This window comes from Vicugna pacos, chromosome 16, assembly GCF_048564905.1.
Source record: "Vicugna pacos chromosome 16, VicPac4, whole genome shotgun sequence".
NCBI lineage: Eukaryota > Metazoa > Chordata > Mammalia > Artiodactyla > Camelidae > Vicugna > Vicugna pacos.
The window spans coordinates 47,602,159-47,624,990 of record NC_133002.1 but is presented as its reverse complement, the minus strand read 5'-3'; the positions used below and the strand labels follow the sequence as shown (position 1 = coordinate 47,624,990).

The 22,832-nt window shown below is 41.8% G+C and overlaps 1 protein-coding gene across 3 annotated transcripts in view; it reads right to left on the bottom strand.

The window, feature by feature from the left end:
- LOC102538126 (signal transducer and activator of transcription 5B) overlaps window positions 1–22,832 on the bottom strand; it is a 53,533-nt gene that overhangs the window by 10,290 nt on the left and 20,411 nt on the right. The window contains exons 2-12 of one of the 3 annotated variants that reach the window (XM_072939313.1): window positions 10,954–11,091; window positions 8,440–8,543; window positions 8,093–8,221; window positions 6,853–6,942; window positions 5,749–5,923; window positions 2,452–2,582; window positions 2,069–2,220; window positions 1,458–1,613; window positions 863–1,042; window positions 413–500; window positions 212–334 (exon numbers count right to left, since the gene is read on the bottom strand). In XM_072939313.1, the coding sequence (XP_072795414.1) occupies window positions 212–334; window positions 413–500; window positions 863–1,042; window positions 1,458–1,613; window positions 2,069–2,220; window positions 2,452–2,582; window positions 5,749–5,923; window positions 6,853–6,942; window positions 8,093–8,221; window positions 8,440–8,543; window positions 10,954–11,044 (1,419 nt within the window). In that variant the 5' untranslated portion in view covers window positions 11,045–11,091. Of the gene's footprint in view, window positions 1–211; window positions 335–412; window positions 501–862; window positions 1,043–1,457; window positions 1,614–2,068; window positions 2,221–2,451; window positions 2,583–5,748; window positions 5,924–6,852; window positions 6,943–8,092; window positions 8,250–8,439; window positions 8,544–10,953; window positions 11,092–22,832 lie in introns of those variants that run through there. The other 2 variants (XM_072939314.1, XM_072939315.1) reach the window with 2 other exon arrangements.

The window sequence follows — 22,832 nt, the reverse complement described above, 5'->3', positions numbered from 1 at the left end:
AACTATTTCATTTCATTATTATTTTCAAGTCTTATGAGAATCTAAGACACAGAGTCCTCTCTATGGAAATCTTTAGTAGAAGGTGAAGGATTTATACGATTTGAAAACAAATGTAAGGAACCCATCTCTTCACTTCTGTTCACCAATCATCCAAAGAAGATACTATGTGATCAAAACAATTCTTCTTTTGGGATATAAAGTACACACATACCTTGACTTGAAAAACCAGCTCATTTCCACCAACACTGAACTGTGATTCAAACAAGATTGTAAATTTTTCTTCTGTCACTGACTCTGCTCCACGACGGTCAGACCTCTTAATCCGTTTCAGGGACTACAATGGAGAAAATCAAGAGGATAAAGCCCTCGAACAACTAGGGGAGATTCGTCCTTCCTCTTCTCCCACGCTCACCATGTTCCTGAAGTGGGCGCTGAGGGTGCCTGTGGCCTGGTGGTACTCCATCACACAGCAGTTGTTCAAGATCTCTCCGCTGTAATCACTGCAAATCAGAGAGATTGGACACTAAATCCATATGGGGCCTCAGCAAACGTGAGGTAAAAGATATATTTGGGGTAGGAGGAAATAAACAAGATGGTTAAAAACTTATGTCATTTAGAGGAAATGTAAGCCACATAAAACATACAAGAAGATTTTTAGATACACATCTACTAACTGAAACAAAATCGTAATTTCTGCACAGAAGAACCTCCCTGATTCCTTCTCTGAGAGCTGAAGAGGCCAGAGGGCTAACGGGTTCCTACACAGGAACAGCCAGGTCTAGAAACTGCTTAGGAGATGGGATCGCATCCCTCCCATTTCGAGGACAACAGGGGACGGGCAGGCGGAGGAAGGGCGACGTACTTGCGGGTGTTCTCGTTCTTGAGCAGAGACTTGGCCTGCTGCTCACTGATGATGGTGGCCTTCACCTGGGGGGGGTTCATGTGCACGTTCAGCTTCCCGCCCACCAGCAGGCGCACGGTGGCTGCAAACTTGGTCTGGGTCTTCAGGACCTGAGGGGGCTGCTTCTCGATGATGAACGTGCTGCGGGCACACAAATGACCGGGCGCAGCTTCAGGGGACAGAGCTCTGGTCCCTCCCTCCCCACAGGGAGGCTGCCTCGCAGGGGGCTCAGCAGGAAAAGGAAGGGCACGTGGCACAGCCCCCAATCCCTGGGAGGCCACTGCAAGTCAGGGAAGGTGGTGGGAGGGGAGGCAGCGAAATGAACTCAGCAGCTGAAACGGGCTGTAGGGGACAAGGGCAGCCCATGCAGTGTCCACGAGAGACACCAGGCAAGGTCAACATCCAGAGGCCATAGCAACAGGGGATGGAGGGGGATGGGATGAGAGTGCGAGACAGAGAGAAACAGGATTCAAGTGGGAGCTCCCCGTCCACAAAGCCCCTGCTGCCCCACCCAGGCCAACTGGGGTGCTGGGCGTGGCCAAGAGGCAGCCATCACCTGGTCACCAGGGCTGAGATGATGTCTGTGATGGTGCCGTTGACCTCAGCCAGCATCTCCTCCACTGGGCCGGGGATGGGCAGCTGCTGGCACAGGTGCTCAGCTCTGCGGATCTGCTGCCGGTTCTGCCAGATGATCTCTGCCAACTTCTCACACCTGCACGGGTGCCCCGAGGCCACCGGGAAGGACAGTGGCTTCACTCCCACATCCCCCAGGCCAGAGGCTGGAAGGTTCCCAGGCTGGGGAGGAGGCCCAGACCCAGCTCCACCCCCAGGAAGCCTTGGCGCCTTAGCCACCTCTCCTGTCCACTGGGCAGAGCAGAGCTGCCCCGCCTTCCAGAAACACACAGGAGGAATGACCCTGACTTGGGTCCAATCAGCCTGAGTGCCACACTGCACATCAGGCCCTGCCCCACTTCCCGGTTCAGTGACTCCCCTCATGGGGAGGTAGCCCAGGATCAGGGCACCAAAGTCCTTATCAAGACCCAGAAGCACCAGTGAAGTAAGACCTGCGCCTGGACAGAAGGAGCCGGCTGCACGTGTAAAGGCGGGAAGCAGAATAGCAGCTGCGGCACCGCTCTGGGCCCTGCCCGCCTCCCCCACACCCATTACCAGGACTGTAGCACGTCCAGGCTGCCCTCGGGGGGCCCTCCGTTCCCGGCCAGCTGCTGCCGCCGCTTCCACTGGATCAGTTCGTCATCCAGAATGATGGTCTGCTGCTTCCGCAGCAGCTGCAGGGTCTTCTGGTGCTTCTCGGCCAGCTCCTGCAGGGCGGTGGGGACAGCAGGCCCTCCTGGGCTCCCAGAAAACAACCCCGCAGGCCCCCTCAGCAGGTGGGGCCCTTCCCCTCTCCCCCACGGCTCTGCCTCGCAGGCGTCTTCAGGAGAGGATCTGGCCTCCTGTTCTCCTCCTGGCTCTCTCCCTCTCTGGGGTCACCAGGACAGCTTGGGATGTCACCTTTCCACCTGGGAGGAGAGGGACACAGAGCCACTCACCACGCGGTACTGCTGCAGCGTCTGGGCCTCGCGCTGCAGCCAGGCCTCCAGGGTCACCTGCTTCTGCTGGAGGGCCGTCTCCCGGCTCAGACGCTCCTGCGGGTTCAGCTGGGCCAGCTGGGCAAACTGAGCTAGAGGAGGGACAGACACCACAACCATGATCTCCCACAGTCCAGCAGGAAGCCGGGCAAGACCCTCCAGGGACACATCTGACCAACGGCGAGTCGGGTTCTACAGCCAAGGGTGCCCAGAGGTGAGTGGGCACCGTTGCGTGGCCCCCCAACTCTGAGCTCCTCTCCAGGAAATGGGGGGACGCAGGCCTGGGGTACAGCTGGGGAGGATCCTGCCCATGGCATCCCTTTCCCCACAGCCGTCCCACCCCACCCAGGGTCCAGCTTGGAGCCACGCTGCCTGGTCCCAAGTGCGCCCTCGCCGTTCACCAGGGGGGAGAACTCGGGCAAAGCCCCTCCCTCTCCTATGCCTCAGTTTCCCCGTGGGTGACACGGGAGAATCCCAGCGTCTGCCTCCGTGCCCACTGTGAGGTTAAACAAGGGATGACACAGAAAACACTCCAGAAGCTGCCTGGCACGGGTACGCCCCAGGTGAGAGGCAGTCCTTATGCTTAATGGTTACAGGACGGGACTGAAGGGTGGCGGAGACCAGCAGCTTCAGCCCCAACCTCACACGGCAGAGCCTCGTCAGGAAGGCCCCGCTCCGCTGGCTTTGCCCCGACTCCCGGGCGCAGCAGCCTCTCCTCGGGAAGGAGGGGCCTGTCCTGGTGCTGAAGGTGCCTAACATGCCTGTCCAGGTTGGGCCACTGTGAGCTCAGCTGACCAACCGGGGGAAACAGAGGCGGGGAGAGGGGTCCAAGGCCCACTGGGGACACAAAAGCAGCAAAATGCTCTCAGGAGAGGAGGTAGCTTCTCTCCACACCAGCTGTTAGGAATCTCATCAATGGCAGGAATAAGGCAATGAGGCCTCGCTGACTCCCTTTTCAAAAAATCTGTTATGAAATACTTAAGACACAGGGAAGTAGAAAGGATGATACCAGGAACACCTGTGTGTCAATAATCCAGCTTAAGAAATCAAATATCCCCACAGTCCAAGCACCTGTACACCCTCCCCTGCTTGCAGACCCACCCCTCCCTCCAAAGGTAAACACTATCCTGGATGCTGGGATTCCTACCCCGGCCACTAGCCTTTCTGAACACCCCAGTGTTCTCCCTGGGGCTGAGTCAAGAAGACGTGAGCGTCAGCACGTCTTGGTCAAGTTCCTGGCAGGCCTCTGAGGGCCATGTCACACTGACCTCGGCCCCGCCCCCGTGGACGCACACTCTGGGACAGGCCAAAGCAGCTCTGGACAGCCAGGAAAGCCCAGAACTGAAGAGAACTGAGAAATCGGTTCCATAAAGACTGCAGGGGGCTGAGCAGGAAGAGTACTGTCCAGGCAAGGAACGCAGCAGAATAACCTGGACGGCCACCTCGGAATCCTGCCACCCGCAGGGAGGAGGTGGTGATCCCGACACCCAGGCCCAGCCTCCCTATGCAAGCGAACCACTGAGGTCTCTCCTCGCAATTTGCACAAGCTCTGGGAGGGACGCCAGAAAACGTGAGGCAATTGTCTGCTCCACTGGAGGGAGCTGAGACTTCCCTTGCTCAAACAGATCAATAGTCTGCGTTTCTGATGGGTGCACTTGATAAATGAGACTGAGCTGACATTGCACGTTGGATACAAACCCAGCCAGAATCCAAACCCAAACGCGCAAATAGGAAACAGAAAACCCAAGGACAGGATCATCAGTACTGTCAACCAGTCACAGGCCTTGGGTAGAAATAACAACTGAAACCTTCTGTTCCCTAATCTAGGAAGAGGGCTTTCCTTTCTCTTAGGTCAATCTTGGGTGGATTCAGATGGGAGAAAGACGTGCTAGAATCATCCCCCCAATTTACTCAACACCTGCTATGACTCAGGTAACGTGCTAGTCTCAGAGTACAGAAATAAGAGACACAGTTCCTTCTCAAAGAATTTATATTCTAGGGTGAAAGACAGAGTTAATTAATAATATCAATGTAGTTCTAAAGTCAAGCCCTCATGCACGGTACTAGAGGAGCACATGGTATGTATAGGCTTGTGTATTTGTGTGGCTGGTTGGTTAAGCAAAGGCTTCTCTGAGGTTTTGAGTTGGGCATGCAAGCAGGGAGCAGAGACTACAGATATATCTGGCTCCTCTACTGTGCTTCAATATATTTCACTTTGCAAATATTGCCTTTTTTTTTTTTTACAGATTGAAGGCTTGCAGCAACCCTGTGTCAAGCAAGTCGCTCAGTCCCTTTTTTCCAGCACCTCTTGTCTCTTTTTCACATATTGATAATTCTCACAATATTTCAACCTTTTCCATTATTATTATATTTATTATAGTGACTTGTGATCAGTGATGTTCAATGTTACTACTACAACTTGCTGGCAGCTCAGATGATGGCTAGCCCATTTTTTAGCAATAAAGTATTGTTTAATTAAGACAGGTACATGGTTTTTTTTAAGACATAACGCTATTGTATATTTAACAGACTACAGTGTAGTGTAAACGTAACTTTTATATGTACTGGGAAACCCCGAAATTCATGACTAGCTTTACTGCAATATTCGCTTTACTGTGGTGGCCTAGAACTGAACCTGTAGTGTCTCCCAGGCAGGCCTGTATTAAAGTCACACTGCCAGACTCTGTAAGGTCAACAGGGGGCACTGCTGGGGCTCAATATCCTTAAGACTGATTCTGAAGTTCTCTGTACCTAAGTACCTGTAGGATTTATACCGCGAAGGGGAACCTTTGTAATGGCTGAGTGCTCTGCCCCAAGACAGTCTCTCTGCACAGAACAATATAAAAAGTTGTGAAACACAGCCCCCTGGCCCTTACATTGTCCCTGCTTAGAAAGGTTAATATTTCAACTAAGCAGTATTTATAAAATGCCTGCCATATACAAAGTGCTGTCTGATACTGTCTGCTTAGTCTGTGCGCTCCTTCCTGCAAGAGGAAATGCTTTCCCCCAGACCAGGAGCTCCCCGGGTGTGGGAAGCCCAGGTGGGACACCATGTTCTCCAAGGACAAGCACCTGTCTTCTTCCCTTCCAAAGCCTCAACCTCCCAGCACTGTCTTCAATGCAAATGATTCTCTGCTACTCCAGAGAGAGGTAAATGCCTCTTGAGTGGAGGACTGGTTCTCTTCCTATCCAACCAGCTTCTTTCTAGTCCTCCCTCTCATCCTCCAGACACGCACTGCCCTCCTACGCCCACCTTACCCTGGATCCTCAGGCTCTCTTGATATTGGATGATGAAGTACTCTTGAGTCTGCTGTAGCTTCTTCAACTCACTCTCTGTGTCCTGCGTGACCAGTCGCAGCTCCTCAAATGTCTGGTTGATCTGAAGGTGTTTCTGGGACATGGTATCAGCGAGACTTCCAGCCGGAGAAGTACCCTGGAGACAGATCAGGCAGCGGTGAGCTGGTGGCGAGGATGGGAGAAAGCCTTGGGCCTTAGTCCCAAGGGAGAGCTGATGCTCACACCTGTAACTGGGTTGAGATGCCACAAGCTAAACTTTGAGGCAGAGAATTGAAAATGTTATTTGTGAGGGTTGCAGTATTATGAGAAAAGAGGAGCAACAGGTGACCCAGCAGACGGTGGCACCTTCATAAAACATTGTAGCAACTTCTATCACAGTTCTGGCTTCCACCAGAGTATCCCACTCCGGGTCCACCTGAATTCTCTCTGGAGAGACTAGAACCCAACATATCCTAGGAGTTACCTGGGTTTTCCTACTAACGATGATGGCCCCTCATTTTAGTCGTTCACTGATCGGATACCACGTCTGTGCCGGGTGCTGAGGACACAGTGGGGGACAAGGCTGTGTGAACACACATCATCTGTCCTCCCTCAAGACCTTGTGACAGAGGGGAGAGGATGAACCTCTCACAGGCAGTGTCCCCAAATGAAGACCCCACTGGAGATTCCAAATGCAGTTACAGGGGAAGCTTCAACAAGGGCTTTGTGGATCCAGACACTGAACTGGCCCGGTCTGATCCTTTCCTTCAATATCTGGTTGAGAGGGAGGGTGAGCAGAAGTTATTCCTAAGTAGCCTCACCTGAACAGAAACATGTCTCTCCTCAGACATTGGGGTTAAATTATTTCGCACTAGTTCACATGGTTTTGTGGCTGTGACCTCAGCAAGTTACTGATCAGTTAACATCAGAGACCAATCTCTATTTCCTCTGTGCCCCTTAGGACAATGCTCTGTTTATAGTGACACCAATATTGTACACTGAGTCATCCTGCCAAAGCTGGGTCCAGAAAGAGCTGGTCAAGAAAGGACTTCCCAGTTTCTCTCCTCATACTGACAGGACACTCACATTGTTGGCTTCTCGGACCAGCCTCTGTTCATTGTACAGGATATGGCGGATGCAGCGGACAAGCTCCATGGGGCAGCGGTCATAGGTGTTCTGAAAGAATCCAACAGCAGACATTACTCTGTTTCATTCCATGCTATGGGATCGAACCTTACCTCAGAGCAGGGGCCAGATCTTATGACGAAGGAGACTCCTGGAGACACAATGCTGTAATCATGAGAAAAGCTGCTCCTCCAATGCCACATTGTGGGAAACCCAACTGCAGCAAGAAGGTAAAATTATTTTATTTCTTGCCTCTTAATTTCCCTAAAGTAAGGGTGCCATGCTTGGAAACAGGATAAATTTCAAAAAGGCTATATTAGAGGAGAAACTGGACACTACCTTGACTGGGCAATCAAAAAACTACTAGCACCAATGATGGTAAGTTGGACATTGCACGTCTCTCGATGTGAAACCTTGAGACGGACACATTACTTATTGAGAATTCTGATCAGCGACTTGTAACCTGAATCTAATCACGAGGAAACGTCATAAAACCCCAAATAAGGTTCATTTTATCTTTAAAAAACAGAGGAGCTGAACTATTTTAAAATGTCAATGTAATGAAATGAAGGAAAGTTGACAAATAATTCTGTATTAAAGGAGACTAATGAGACATAATAACTAGATGCAATATGTGATCTTGACCTGGATCCTGGACTGGAGGGGAAAATGCCCTAAAGGGCATTGTCAGTTGACAAAATGGAAATATAGATATAAGATTACCTTAAAGTGATGTATTGATGTTCAATTTCCTGAGGTTGATAACTGTACTATAACACATAAGAGAAGATTCTCATCCTTAGAAAATACAAACTGAAGTGCTTAGGGGCAAAGGGACATGATGTATGCAATTTACTCTCAAGTGATGAAAAAGTGTGTGTGTAGAACGTGATGAAGCAAATGTTAACAACAGGTGACTTTGAGCATATATAGGGGTTGTTTTGAATCAATCTTGCAACTGTCTATAAATCTGAAATTACTTGCAAAGAAAAAGTTTTAAAAAGGCAGCTACAACCACAAAACCAAATAATTAAGAACTTCATACATGTCACATGTGACTCAACGACGCTGGGTTGAAAAAGGGAAAGAAAATCTCTACTGGCAGAACTGAATGAAGGAAACGACCCTGTAGGAAAGTGAATGAAGCGTGGCCCTGAACCCACGCCCACCTGGGGCTGCGCGGCCGGGAGCCCACACCCACCTGGAGCTGCGTGGCGTAGTGCCCCAGCTTGATCTTCAGTAAGAACCCATCTTCCCCCACTTGGTGCTCTGCCTTCTTCTGCAGCTCCTGCACCAGGCCCTCCAGGAGCTGGGTGGCCTTAATGTTCTCCTGTGGATTATCAAGATCTATTGAGTCCCTGGGGGAAAAAAATTACATACATATGTATGCATACACACACACAAACCTGTATAAATGCAGCCTCAAAGCATCACACTTTTTCTTCGGCTAAAGTGATTTCTTTATAACGCTCACTGCAAATTTTCAGAAACATTCTGATTTGGATTGACTAGATACCTACATTAACCTATTCCTAATGCACTAATTACCTTAATGGAATCGACAGTATATTTTTCTTTTCCTCTTTCTTTGCAATGTACTGGCCTTTCTCCTTTCTCCGACTGACTTGCGCTGGTGCTTATACTATCTGCTTCTAGGAATGAAGGGAAAAGGAAAGTGCTTTGTGTACTCTGAAGGAAATAAGGACTCTGATAATTTCCTATTTATAGTTACCCCCTCAAGGGTGTAAGGGGGCACAGGGTCAAGAATGTGCTACATGTTTTTTCCAGCCTCAACTAGTTCTATGTGTTGCTAACTTCACACAGAATGTTTCTTAAGAAAGACAAGTGAAACAACATTTATTGTTATTTCTAAGGAACCCTGGAAATGGGATATTAAGACAGAAGATGCCCACAAGTATTTAGACAAGTTAGACATTTACATCACTTGTTGTGGATTTGGGACATATAAGTAATGCTTACATGAACCGGAGAAGCCACTCTATGAACTTCATATTAATTAAAAGCCATTTAACTGGTGTCAGGGGTTGGATGGTCTCCCTCCCTCCCTCCCTCCCTTGCCCCACTCTTCCCTCCACTCCCTAACTCTCTCTTGCTTTTTAAAAACAACTTAGGCAACAATTGCTATTGGGCAGTACTAAATTACTTAACTCAGCTCACTGAAGAAACCAAACAGCTGTCAGATTGAAATAACATTCATCACTGCTGGTGGGTCTGGAGCCAAACAAGAGATCTGGTAGTAGCTAAGAAGCTCATCATCTCTAAAATACCCATGAAGTCAGTAAGCAACTAATTTCAAACAGGCACAAACAGGTATACCAAACCATTGATAATTCATATCATCAAATAATATGCTCAAATCTGCACTTTGGAGAAGGCAGTATAGAAAACCAAGCTCTAAATATCCATGTACTATGTACTAAATAAAATATGTCTAAATAAAAGCCTGGAAAGAATGAAGGCAGCCCTGCACCTCAGTTTTGACTGGCAATAACGTTCCTGGTCGGAAAAACCCACTCTTAAGAAGAGCCAGTCTCTGAGCAAAACTCATGGAAACCAAGCACTACTGGTTCTTGTACTTGAAAATTTAATTCTCTACTAAAACAGACAAACAAAAAAATCTTCCAAGCTTAAACATGAAGAACTGAAGATATTTTAATTAAAATATTTATATTCTTAAGAAAACCAAAACTAAATAAAATTCAGGTTTTCCTTATTATCAAGTCTTTCAACATTCGTTCAGTAAGAAGACTGCATGGGAAATCTACTACATGAAATTGTGGATCAACAGAAACTTCCTACTAATGTTTTTCTGAACTTTCCAAATCTGTGAAATACAAAAGAAAATGAAAAGGAAATGGAAAAGCACTAAACAAGGTACAGCTGACATGCTCAAATTTAGCTCCTTTTTTTTTCTCACTTAATTACATGAGGCTGAGTTTTTTTAATTGCCTAGAAAATTGCCTTCCTTTGGTGCTCTCCAGTGTTTGAACAGAAATCTGCTACTAACGATGGCAATTATCCCAAGACAACATTACTGACAGGCATACAGCTCTCCTCAAACAGCAGCATAAAGGTTTTCTCCGGGGCTCTGTCAAAGAGGACCCCCACTTTCCTGGCCTCGATGTGGAGGCCTAAAGTATCTGACGAATATGTCAGATCAGCTGGAGACTGGTAACCAACCAACTGGTGCCTAGGCCCTGGTGTGCAAGAATGTTGTTGATTAAAAAGCTCTGTTGTCAATCTACTGCACTGTACTGAATCTAAAAGAATTTAAAAACAATTTTCCCCTTGGGTATATAAACAGTAATTTGGGAAACAAGAAAAATAAAATGCCTGTTAAATCTACCACCAAGACATAATTATTGTTAACATTTTGGTGTGCTTTTTTTTTTTTCTGAGGTAGGGGAATTAGGTTTATTTATTTTTTAATGGCAGTTCTAGGGATTGAACCCAGGACTTTGTTCATGCTAAACACGTACTCTACCACTAAGCTATCCCCTCCCCTACCTTGTACTGTCCTTTAGTCTTTGCATATACATATATATATCACGTATATATATATAATATATATATAATATATATATAATATATATATTACATATACATATGAAAGCACCAAAGTGTCTGTTGTTTAGTCTGTTAACGATACACTTTATTACATTTTATGCACACCCATACCTTACCTGCATCATCAAGCACTAAATTCTTTGTGGACAAGAGCCTCAATGTTTTCATATGAACTCTACTACCTACAACACTGCTCGGCACTCAGAACATATCTGTTAACTGTTCTTTATTAGCAGCACTCTAATACTTTCAGCCAGAATTTACTATTAAAGGAAGCAAATCTTATTTTCAAAAACCTCAACAGTTATTCCACCCTCCTAAAATTTAAGATGGGGTTAAATATCTTTTCATGGGTCAGATAATTTTCTTTCTTAAGTGTACAACTTACAGAGTCTTCATTATGTCATCTTTCCAATCAAACTTCAATATACTTGTGCTTCACAAAATATGATGGAAAAAACTTTGTTCACTTACCAAGCTTGGCTTTCAATCCACTGAGATAAATAATGCCGCACTTCGATGGGGAAATGCTGACCATACAAAGCTTGCATCTGATGAAGGGCATCTCCTTGGAGCTGCTGGGCTTGTATCCACACAGCCATGGTTTATAATCTATTAAATAAACAATCAGTGGTTTGGGTGTTTTTTTCCCCCCTTCCCCTTTTAAATTCACCAGAGTAAATATTCAGTAATAAAGGCCAGAGATAAAGGCATTTAAGCCCTTTCAGTAGACGAAAGATCAGTACTCCTGAATTGAATTTTAGCCTTAAAATGTTTTCAAAACGTAGCCATTCAACGTGGCCACTGAAATGGCGATGTAACTGGGTATATAACTGGGTCTATGAAGTTCTGGCTGTAAAATATATTGAAGTCCCACAAGCAAAAGTACAAATCCAGGATTCAGGGAAGAACTGCCTATAGCTTTGATATAGACATATTCTTTCTTTTCTTTTGTTCCAACATGAAGCAACAGTAAGCAGCATTTCAACAGTAATGACAAAGAAGTAGCACCGGAAATAAAAAAAAAAATCACTTGTTTTAGATTTGGTATTCTGACTTTTAAGAAATGCAATAAATACATTGCCATTCTGAAAAAGACCCAGTAAAAAGAAAAGTGAAAATATCTAAAGCATGGATTGAACCCTATGTATTATCACTGTTTACCTAAGCAGTAATGATCTGCACATAAAGGGCACAGATTTATCTGGAAAAATAACCCCAAGGTTCACCTTCTGAGTTACCAATAAGGAACTTATGAAGCAATGTTCTGTTAAAATTATAGCATTTAAAAATCTTTCAGACATAAAAACAATACACTGCAGCTAAGACTTAGAAAGAAGAACCATTATATTCCAATAGTGGGTAGTTTTTAAAAACACACCCTTGATTTCAGAAAAACAATTTTATACAACTACCGTAATGCTTTCTCAGGCTCACCAGAGAGTTTTTAATTCATTTGGCTAAAACTCTCCGGGATTAGCCACATTGGGACATCAACATTACTTTCATGTACACTAAAACTGAATCGTGCTCTAACACTGATTCATAATGTGGAATTTGGTATAAGACAGGTCTATCTTGAATCCTGTCCAAAACGATTTGGCTACTGATTTGCACAAGTCTCCCAAGAACTGTGTCATAGTTAAGGTCCGGTGAATCACACCTTGATTTTGTTGAATACCAGAGACCACACAAGTGTGTTAGGAAACAAAAATCCCTTCTCTGAGTCGTAGTTGTCCGATCGCATAACACAGAGCTATTTATGGGACAAGTTAGTTAGCCAACAATGACGTGCAGGGTGGGTGCCAGTTACCTATTTTAGATTTGTGCTATGCTATAGAACACTTGAGCAGTGTACAATTTTATTTAGGGCTTTTGAACATTAAGGCTGGGATCACTGTAAGATCACCCAAGACATCAAATTTCATTGTCTGAGAGTTTACCAGGAGAAAGACTTAGATAAAAGAGCTCTCCCCAGAAGTAATCCCACAACACAATCAAACATCTGGAAGACATTTAATTGTATAACATGATTTTTAATCAGATGATTCATATCCCAAGAGCCATAAAATTGGAACAGATACCAAAGCACGTTTTTCAGACAAAAGGTAAAGGGATGTATTGGGAATGGATGAACGTGCTTAGGTGTTTAATACAGGCAAGAATGATAAAGGAATGAAGAAAAGAATTCAGGTATTAATCTCTTTAAGTGGTAAGGAAATGGAAAGAAGAAGGACCTTGCCATAGCTCTCTTAATGAACACGTGAGTAGTACCAATAGATACAAAAATCATCTTGCATCCTGCGTTCATTAACTGAATTGACCCAAGAGGCAAAAGAAGGAAAATTGTGGGAAAACGTTTATCTCCTCAGAGACTCCTCAGTCTATCCAAATAAAATAGTATTCCTTTCACTCTCCGTCCTCTCAGTCTGCTTTATTTTTCTTGGTATCATTTATCACTTCCTGACATTTATCATATATTTGTTAACTGAATTCCCACCGGGGTGAAACCACCACAAACACAATGGCTTTGTTTTGTTTGTTGCTCTTTCTCTTGGGCCTAGAACTGTGCCTGGCACATAAGCATTCAGTAAATTTACTGTTGTTGAAGAAATAAATGTATATAGACAATTTGGTCAAATCTATCAGGTCTTCTCAAAATCTTATGGAACAAGATATCAGATGAAATACCAAGTCAGGAAAATGAAACAGGTTTTAGGACTTGGATGTCTGTATTAACAATGGCCTATCTGTTCCTTAGTAACATATGGCCCAATTTGTAATTTTCCCTTTTAGTTTTTGTTCATTTGTTTCTGTCTGTCTTCCACTGAACTCCAAGACTAGTTAAGTGAGGGAGCATGTCTGTTCACCACTTGTCCCTAGTGCATACAATGGTGGCTTGCCATGTGAGTAGTCAATAAACATTTGCTACGTGAATAAATACATATCAAATATTTGGTAAGTATCTCATATGTCCTGCTGGCTGAGCATATTCCAGTAATCTATTATCGTTTTAAGAAAGAAATACTATGGTGATATGCCACATAGGGGTACGACATAAATATCACACTATTTTGTCAAGTTTTATATTAGTTCCTAGTTTCTATCAAAGAGTGGAATGCTGAGCTCTCAGAATTTTTCAGAATATTTTTATGGTTCTAAATATGAACATGTAATAATAGTTATTTTCTAAAATGCCATTTGAAAGATAATAGCTGGCAAATAAGGTGGTAACCACCTTATTTTGACAAATACAATCTACTTTCACTACAAATAAATGCTTTGATAGAGCTGGAAAGTTGATTTTGCTTACCGCCAGTCAAAAATGTAAAATAAGAGGGGAGGGTATAGCTCAAGTGATAGAGAGCATATTTAACATGCACAAGGTCCTGGGTTCAATCCCCAGTACCTCCTCCAAAAATAAACAAATAAATAAATAAATAAGCCTAATCTCCCTCCCCCCTGCAAAAATGTAAAACAAAAGTACGCTAAATAGTACAGTCATTTTTATTTTATTTTTTAACTAAGAGTTACACACACATGGAATATGAGATGATTTTAGAGATTATCATGTAACGATTTAAAATATGCAGTTTAGAAAAAAGCTACTTCCTCCCCTCAACTGTATCAATAAAACTTAGAATCCTTCTAAGTAGTACTTTTCTTCATACATGTCAAAACTTCACACAAGTCATACATTCATTATTAGCCTAAGCCTACGCCTGGTATAAGTTGATACCTGTCCTTGCTCGCTAGCACTTATCCAGCCCACGAAGGCTACCCCACGTATGCAGTGAATGCACCTCTGTCCTCAGTACTCTCTCTTCTGCTTATTTACAGGCAACTCCATCTTCAATGCATGATGTTCTGACAAGGGAAGTGGTTTGTACCTTTGGTAAATCATCACAGGGGCTTCTCTAAAGACTGGGAAATGGATTCACAATCTTATTTTTAGCCAAAGATGAGAACTATTTGAGCTTTGCTTGGTTGCACTCTTACTGTTCATAAGCATTCCAAACAAACCAAAACAACCTTGGATGTAGAATCTGGTACTTTCTGAAAGCATAAGGTATCTACATTGACCTCATATATCTGGATCTATCATAGGAGTTCCAAATGAAGCAGACCCTCAGGCACTTGAGAAAAAGGGTTTCAAAGTCTAATAGCTCATAACGTTACAGGCTTATTAAAAACCATAGAAATGAATATCTCTTAACACAATTAAGTGATATGAGTGGATAGGATTTAGGGATAATTTTGTTCTAATAATTAGTACCTTTTAATTAGATGCTTTCCCTTTTAAAAGTAAAATATAAACCTTTGGGTTTTTTTTTTTTAATCCACTCTCTCTGAAGACTTCTAGAACACTGCTGCCGAGGTCATGCCATAGCTAAACTGTCAGGGAGGAGAAGTAGAGGACATGGCAAGAGAAGGTTCCCAAAGCATATCTGCCAACTGTGAGGATGAATTCTAGCCCAGGATGGGAGTGGGGGGTTTTAAATGTGTGCAGGGATTTGGTTTGCTGGATTCATGTGTATAATTTAAAGCATTTTTTTCTTATTCTTCATCCCATCCCAGGGCCAAAGTCTCTAAAATGCACTTCAAGTTTTGGAGATAATGGCAAACTCAGCAAAAGAGAGTTCTACAAAAGATTTAATCTCTTAAACCTCTCTGTGCCTCAGTTTCCTTATTTGTAAAATGGGAATAAAAATAATTCTTAAGTCTCTCAGGGGGTTGTTGTAAGAATGAGTTAATATGTGTAAAAGCTTAAAACAGTGTCTGGCTCATAATAAGTGCTTAATATTACTCTAACTCTTACAAACTTAAACTTCCAAAGGTGGCTTCCTTTTCCCCACTTGCACTGTTAACTCACTTCAATAAGCAACCTTTCGATAAATCACAGAGAAAAAAAATGTGACAATGAGTGTGTATATGTCCATGAATGACTGAAAGATTGTGCTGAACACTGGAATTTGACACAACATTGTAAAATGATTATAAATCAATAAAAAATGTTAAAAAAAAAATAAGCAACCTTTCCAAAGTCTGTCCTCCACAAAGAGCTCTTGCTATCAAACTTTCTCCTTAACCCATGTCTTGCTGTATAAACTTTACCTTTCTTTTAAAAGATGGTATTCCTATTTCTTATTTAATTTCACTGGCACCAGGACTTCCACAGATGAGAACTGATGGAGAGTGGTGGTAAGGCCCTGGGAGAACTGTTCCCTCACTTCCGAGGAGAGCATTAAGGATTGTGAAGGGCAGTGTAAGGAGAGCAAGGCTGCCATAAGAACACTAAACTCTAGGAAAGAACATCCACCTAGATGTGCTTTTCCGGCAGAGAAGCCTAGGCCAGCAGGGAGCCGTGCCTTTCCCTATTCCTTCCAAGGACATATCTGAATAATTAAGTATGAATACTTTGATTCATCTAATCAATAAATTCCAGAAATAAGAATGAAAAATGAATTAAAATAACATTTATTAGTATTTTTATCCACCATCCAGATTTATTATTTAATGTCATTCACTATCATTTACTGAACACTTACACTATTTTATTTATAACGATGAGTGCTTTAATAAATCAACTCCCACATAAACCCTAGGACATAAGCCCTATTATTATTCCCACTTTATAGATGAAGAAATTGAGGCTCAGCAAATTAAATAGGATTGTAAAATGGTGTAACAACTTTGGAAACCATCTGGAGGTTCTTCAAAAGGTTAAACACGGAGTTACCATATGATCCAGCAGTTCCACACCCAGGTAGATGCCTAAAAGAACTGAAAGCATAAGTCCATAGAAACTTGTACATAAATGTTCATAGTAGCATTATTCATGATAGCCAAAAAGTAGAAACAACCCAAACGTCCATCAACAGATGAACGGATAATATGGGTATGAATAGAAAAATAAAAGATAAAATGGAATATTATTCAGCCATAAAAGGCACGAATACTGATACAACATGAATAAACCTTAAAAACATGATGCTAAGTGAAAGAAGCTGGATATTAAAGGCCACATATTGCAAATTCCATTTATATGAAATGCCCAGGGTAGGCAAACCCATAGAGACAAAGTATATCAGTGGTTGCCAAGGGCTGTGGGGATGGGCAGTGACTTTTTTTTTTAATTGGCTGTGACTTTGAATGGGTATGAGTTTCTTTTGGGAGTGAAATATTTGCTGCAGGCCCCACACTGCTGAGGGTACCATGTGGGCTGGATCCGAGCATCTGGCCCTAGTCTGTACTCAACCATTGCACCATGCCATTGCACCATGCTGCCTTTGTCTTGAGGACTTGTGGTAGTAGTTTGTCATATTATTTTTTGTACTTTTCTGCATGTTTCTTATATTTTATAACTTGAAACAAAATGAATAAGAAACTCAATAGCAATAGTAGGCTCTGATTTGGGCAAAGGCTTGGGCTAGCTGGCAGATGAAACAGAAGATATATAAACATTGCTTCTGATCTGAAAATTATAAGGCAAGGAACCAGGATTCCAAACTGTTGACCATATCAACACCTTTTAATGACTAAAGGACTCTGGATAGAATATAAAGAGGAAGTTCCCTGGTAGTGCTGACTACTTTACTGCCAATACACGTATTCGGTGGTGGTGATTACCTAGTGGTAGGAACTTGGAGGAACAGAAAATTAATACCAGCAATAAAGGATTAAGACCTTGTTCATATTAAAATAGGCCTAACATCAAGTAAGAAGGGTAGAGTAAAACTATCCCATCTAGAAGTAGGTCAATACCAGAGCCATCTGCTCTAAAAAAAAAAAAACTAAACAAAAACTAAATACTACTTTATAAGCAATCAGGAAGGCAATTCTCTAACAAAATCAGATTATTAAACAGATGGGAAGAGAACAGAAAGAATAAAGGTACTTGGCTCACAAAGAAACAAACAAGGAAAAATTTGCCAGGCAACATAGGGATGATAATATTCTGGGAAGACAATCAGTCATAAATCTTTACGTCACAGCCAAATCATTACATATTACTCTGGGAAGAGGAGGGAGGGAGGAAAGGGGAAGGAGGGAGAAGGGCCCCCTCACACCACACTGGCTTGCAGCTTGAATGCATGTGCGTTACCATTATCTCTGTGTTGAAATCTATTAAGCAATTTGAACAACCCATTTGAGAAGAAGCTACATCAATAACATTTTCCAGATAATGAAAAATATTTACTACAGCCCACAATGACCTGCATTATGGAAAGTAAAAATGATTTGAAATGAATGAAAAATGCCATGTAGCCCCATGTTAGCCTCAGAATTTCTCATGAAGGTTTATATCTGTACTCATTTTATACTGTTAATCAAGACCAACTCATCTTAGAATGCATCTCTTGAAAAGGTCGAATCCTTTAGATCAGGAAATAGAAATTCCTAAGCTACTACAATATACCAAGTTTCTTTACCATTTAGATGAAAGATAATCCCTTCCTTACTGCTCTGAAGTTTTTTTTTTTAACACCATTTACTAATAAATCTACATATGTTCCCAATATTTTCCTCATTAAAGTTCACAGCCTCCCTCTTACCACTGAGAATTACAGTATTGAGTTTCCACTTAGCACAGTTTGCTTTGAAGAGTGCACCTTGCACTAGGTCAATTTCCAGGAACAACCATTACTTAGACAGCAGTGTGTATATGTTAATCCCAAACTCCTAATTTACATCCCCCCCACTCCCCTTCCCCTTTGGTAACCACTGTTTATTTTCTATATCTGTGAGTCTATTTCCAGTTTGTAAATAAGTTCACTTGTATTACTATTTTTAGATTCCACATATAAGTGGTATCATATGATATTTGTCTTTCTCTGACTTACTTCACTTAATATGATAATCTCTAAGTCCATCTATGTTGCTGCAAATGGCATTATTTCATTCTTTTTATGGCTGAGTAGTATTCCATTGTGTGTGTGTGTGTACACACCACAACTTCTTTATCCATTCATCTGTTGATGGACATTTAGGCTGCTTCCATGTCTTGGTTATTGCAAACAGTGCTGCTTATGAAAATTGGGGTGTGTGTATTATTTTGAATTAGCATTTCCTCCAGATACATGGCCAGGAGTGGGATTGCTGGAGCATATGGTAACTCTATTTTTAGTTGTTTAAGGAACCTCCATACTGTTCTCCACAGTGGTACACCAATTTACATTCCCACCACAGTGTAGGAAGGCAAACTATAACATATTAATCTTGTTTTTAATGATTTTTTTCTCTTTTTTTATGATGGGGAGGTAATTGGGTTTATTTATTTATATTTGGAGGAGGTACTGGAGATTGAACCCAGCACCTCGTGCATGCTAAGCATGCACTATACTGCTTGAGCTATACCCTCCCTCCCCTGTAACACATTAATCTGATGGAATACTGTATAACAACTTAAATGCAATATAAAGGTTATGCTGAAATATAAAGTCATAGATACTTTTTTAAAGTGTAAATAAAAGAATATTAAATGGAAAGTGTATACAATATGTATGCTAGAGGACTCACATCAGAGAAAGGTCAAAGAGAACTATAAACAGCTGTTATATTTAGGTGAAATTTTGGTACAATTTTTTGGTAAAGTTTTCTGATTCATTAAATTTTGTTTAAAATGTAAAGCTTGAAATATAAATTTAATAATCATGGGCAACTGGTACTACCCATTATCCCACAGGAATCAAGCATGAAGGGACATGCAAAAGACACAGGAAGAAGTATTTCCCAACATGACAGTATCCAGGTTATGGCATTCTCTTACAAATTAGGTAGTCTTTATTTAAGTCAGGCATGAAATAGTTACAAATATTTTTTTAAATGTAATTCTGTCATTTTCAAATATACAGCAACTTAATAAGTGATCTCAAGTAATGGTTCAAGACTATTAATAACTAAGATTAATTTGTAATTTTGACATCTATTTATATTTTACTTAAATCCTTTAAAATGCCTTGTACTCAATAACTTCATATTATTCTTTTATTTAATAAACCTTTCTCCATTATAAAAATAAACAGCATAAAAATATTTTTTCAAGAATTTTTTTGAAGTCCAGAAGAAACAAAAAGTGTTTATGTGGAAGAATATGAAAAAGGAATAACAAAATTTTGGTAATTTTTGAACTTGAGTGATAAATCTATGGAAATTCATTGCATATTATTTGCACTTATTTTGTGAGTGTTTGAAAATGTTCATATCAAAAAGTTCAGAATATCAAAATTTTTTAAAAAGTAAACTAGAAGTAGACCAGGTTGAACGTGAGTGATCTCAGAGGTAGCAGAGTTTGAATTTAGGAGGTTTAATTGTGATTTCTGAAAAAAAAAAAACCATGGAAAATAAAAAAGAATATTTGAGAAAGTCGTATTTCAAGACAAGAAATAATATATACTTAGATTCACGTCTGGCTGTTTTTCATCTTTGACATGACTAAGCAACGGTCCCTGCAACCAATTGTAAACAGAATGAAATACACAGAAAACCACTCCCAGCAGTGCAATAATTCCTTTTTTTAAACTATATTTCCCTTACCCCTAATGACACAACTGGACACAACTGGCCTAGCTGAAGGCCCTTGATAGTTCAAGGATAGCAATTCAAGGCCTCTAGAAGGCTACAGTTACAAGATCAGCTCCCAGTAAGCCTTAACCATTTGGTTCCTAACTCTGCTCCTACTCAAAGGCCAGCTGAACTGGGGGGAAATCTGGTTTTCCAGATGTCAACTTACTTTGTGCCAAGAACCTACACCTAAAGCCAAAGCAAGGTTTGCACTCCCTTTGGGATTTTTCACTATCTCAGGAAGGTTGAACAGATCACGCCAGGTACCAAGAACAGAAAAGCAGCTCTGCAGGGCCACCCTGCTGAGGAAAACCCCAGATCATTTTCCCGAGGTGCCTCTCTACATTGTTTATGTACATCAACACTAACGCTCACCCAACAATCTTTTACTATTAGCAGTATATCTAGGAGAGAGGCCGGCAATACACTGGAAAGCGCACCTATCCACTGAACCCAAGATAATGCAGAAGAATATGGTATTTTGCCCCCTTTTCAGGTAGCTGTGTTCTCTATATTCACCAAATCATAATTAACTTCATTTTTGCTTACAGTTACTTGAGTATAAGTCCTTTCAAAAAGCAAAAACAAACATGAACCTAAATACATTTTGGTTAAAATAATGGAAAACTAAAATCTCTTATTTTATGAGAGAAATGTCTCATCAGGTAGTTCCTTTGCCTGCTCACTGGAGGATGCTCCAATTTTGAAGCCCACTTGCAGCTTTCTGAAGAAAATGTAAACGTGTGGGGTACAATCCTCACTGTGTCGAAGTAAAACAAGTCCAGCAGGAAAGGTGGGTCCTTTCCAATGGGTAGCAGGTGTAATAAGAAGTTAGTAAGTCTAATTCTGAGGTGAAATGACATTTAAATAAGAGCTCATATCTTACAAAATAAAAATGTTTGGCCTTTCAGGAAAAAAGATGATCTAGTATAAGAAACAGTACCGGTATCAGGACAGTCAACAACATTAAGATTAATTAGGCCGCCCCTCTCTCTCCCTCTTCAGAGATGGCCTGGCCCGCACTCTGTCTATGGAGTGTGTACCTACTTTTAATCTGAGCACCCAACCCCCATACCTCACGGCCTTTCTCTTGCCTTTCAAAGTATCTCTCTGAATAAATCTACCTTCACTCAAAAAAAAAAAAAGATTAATTAAAACTGCACACAGAATAACTGCCCATAGCATTAACACTGAGACGGCAATAAACTACAATTACTTTTGCTAAAACAAACTACTTTCTCTGGAAATAGATATTCTCTCACTATTTTTCTACTGGGATATCTACACACAACTTAGTTCCATGAACTTCAGTACATGTTCCTCCAACACACAACAAATGCACTGACAGCCCCCCACCTCTCAACTAACAGCTTATGCCCCAAGACATCAGCCAGGATTACGGCAGAAGCCTTCTGTGTATGTGTTCTTTCACAGGCTGCACTGTTACAGGAAGAAGCAAAGAGCAGCGATTTCCTTCCAAAAGGTCAGCTGCCTCAGACAGACCAAACAGAAAGCAGTTAATTCTTGCCAACTTCCCCTCCTGCTTCTGTAGCTAGTACGCAATAGCATTTGGTTTCCAGTAAAGCTCCAAAGAAAAACAAAACAAATGTGAGACCCAAAACCTATCCAATGCAGTGTCTCACTTGACTAAATTAAAGACAATAAGATCACATGGAGCTATACCATTTAAACAGCAGTGGAACTGTTAAGAACTACCAGATTTAATGTGGACTTAAAACATGAGGAAAAGGACAGGACTGAAGCCACCCTAGGCTTTTACTAGTGCTCCAGCAGTCTCCACCTAAAAATAAAATGGCATTTTGGCTATAGTAAATGTGGCAACATATAAGGTCCCTAGTTAACTGATACAAAAATAAATCTTTCGCTTTCCTCTTCTCAAACTAAAGTCAAATAAGTTGTCCAACATGCTAAGGCACTGGCTAGGTCTAAATTGTATAACTAAAAACAAAAAGGGGAAGAGGACAGAAAATATGATTTTAAATCTTCTTTAGGTAGTAATCCTGAACAGTAATAGAACAATATTAAAGACTTCTCACCCTCAAAGAGACAATATAGCATTCTCACAAAGACTTCTTTAAATTAAGTGAGCACCTATGCATTCAGTCTTCCCAGAGGCAAGAAAATCAGATCCTTTGAGTATAAAAGAGAAGGAGGAAAGAAAAATGAAGACTTAAGTTTTCTCAACCAGATCAGTTCCTGGCTTAGCTACCTACATGCAACTTACAAGAAAATGTGATGGGTCCTTCAGAAGGGCTCCTCCAGCCCGTCATAGAGCTCTATGTGGTTTCTAACTCGTTAGTTTCAGGTTGTGGTGGCAACAGAGACACAAGGCTTTTTGTGAGACATGCTCTTGTTCTAAAGATCCTAGGCTTTGATGATGGAGAGCATGCAACCCCACTCTGAGAATATCTCCTTTGAAATGAAGACAGTTTGGGGTTCAAGGAGGAACTTATTAGTTTGTTATATATGCTACATTAACTGCTGCTACCCACACTACAAACTGTTTCACATTGGAAACAAAACCAACTATTCAATTTACAAGACTTTCCTGTACTTAATCACCAAACTTGAAATAACAGCAAAGGAATTAGCATGAGAAAGGAGAGTAATGGTAATGACAGTAACAGTAGTAATAATAAACATTCAAGGGGCCCTTAGCACCGCATGTGCTGTTGTGTGCACTTTATATTCATCCTCATTTAATCCTCATGACAGCCCATGAGGCAGTATGATTACTATTCCCATTCTATACAAGAGGAAATAGGCTT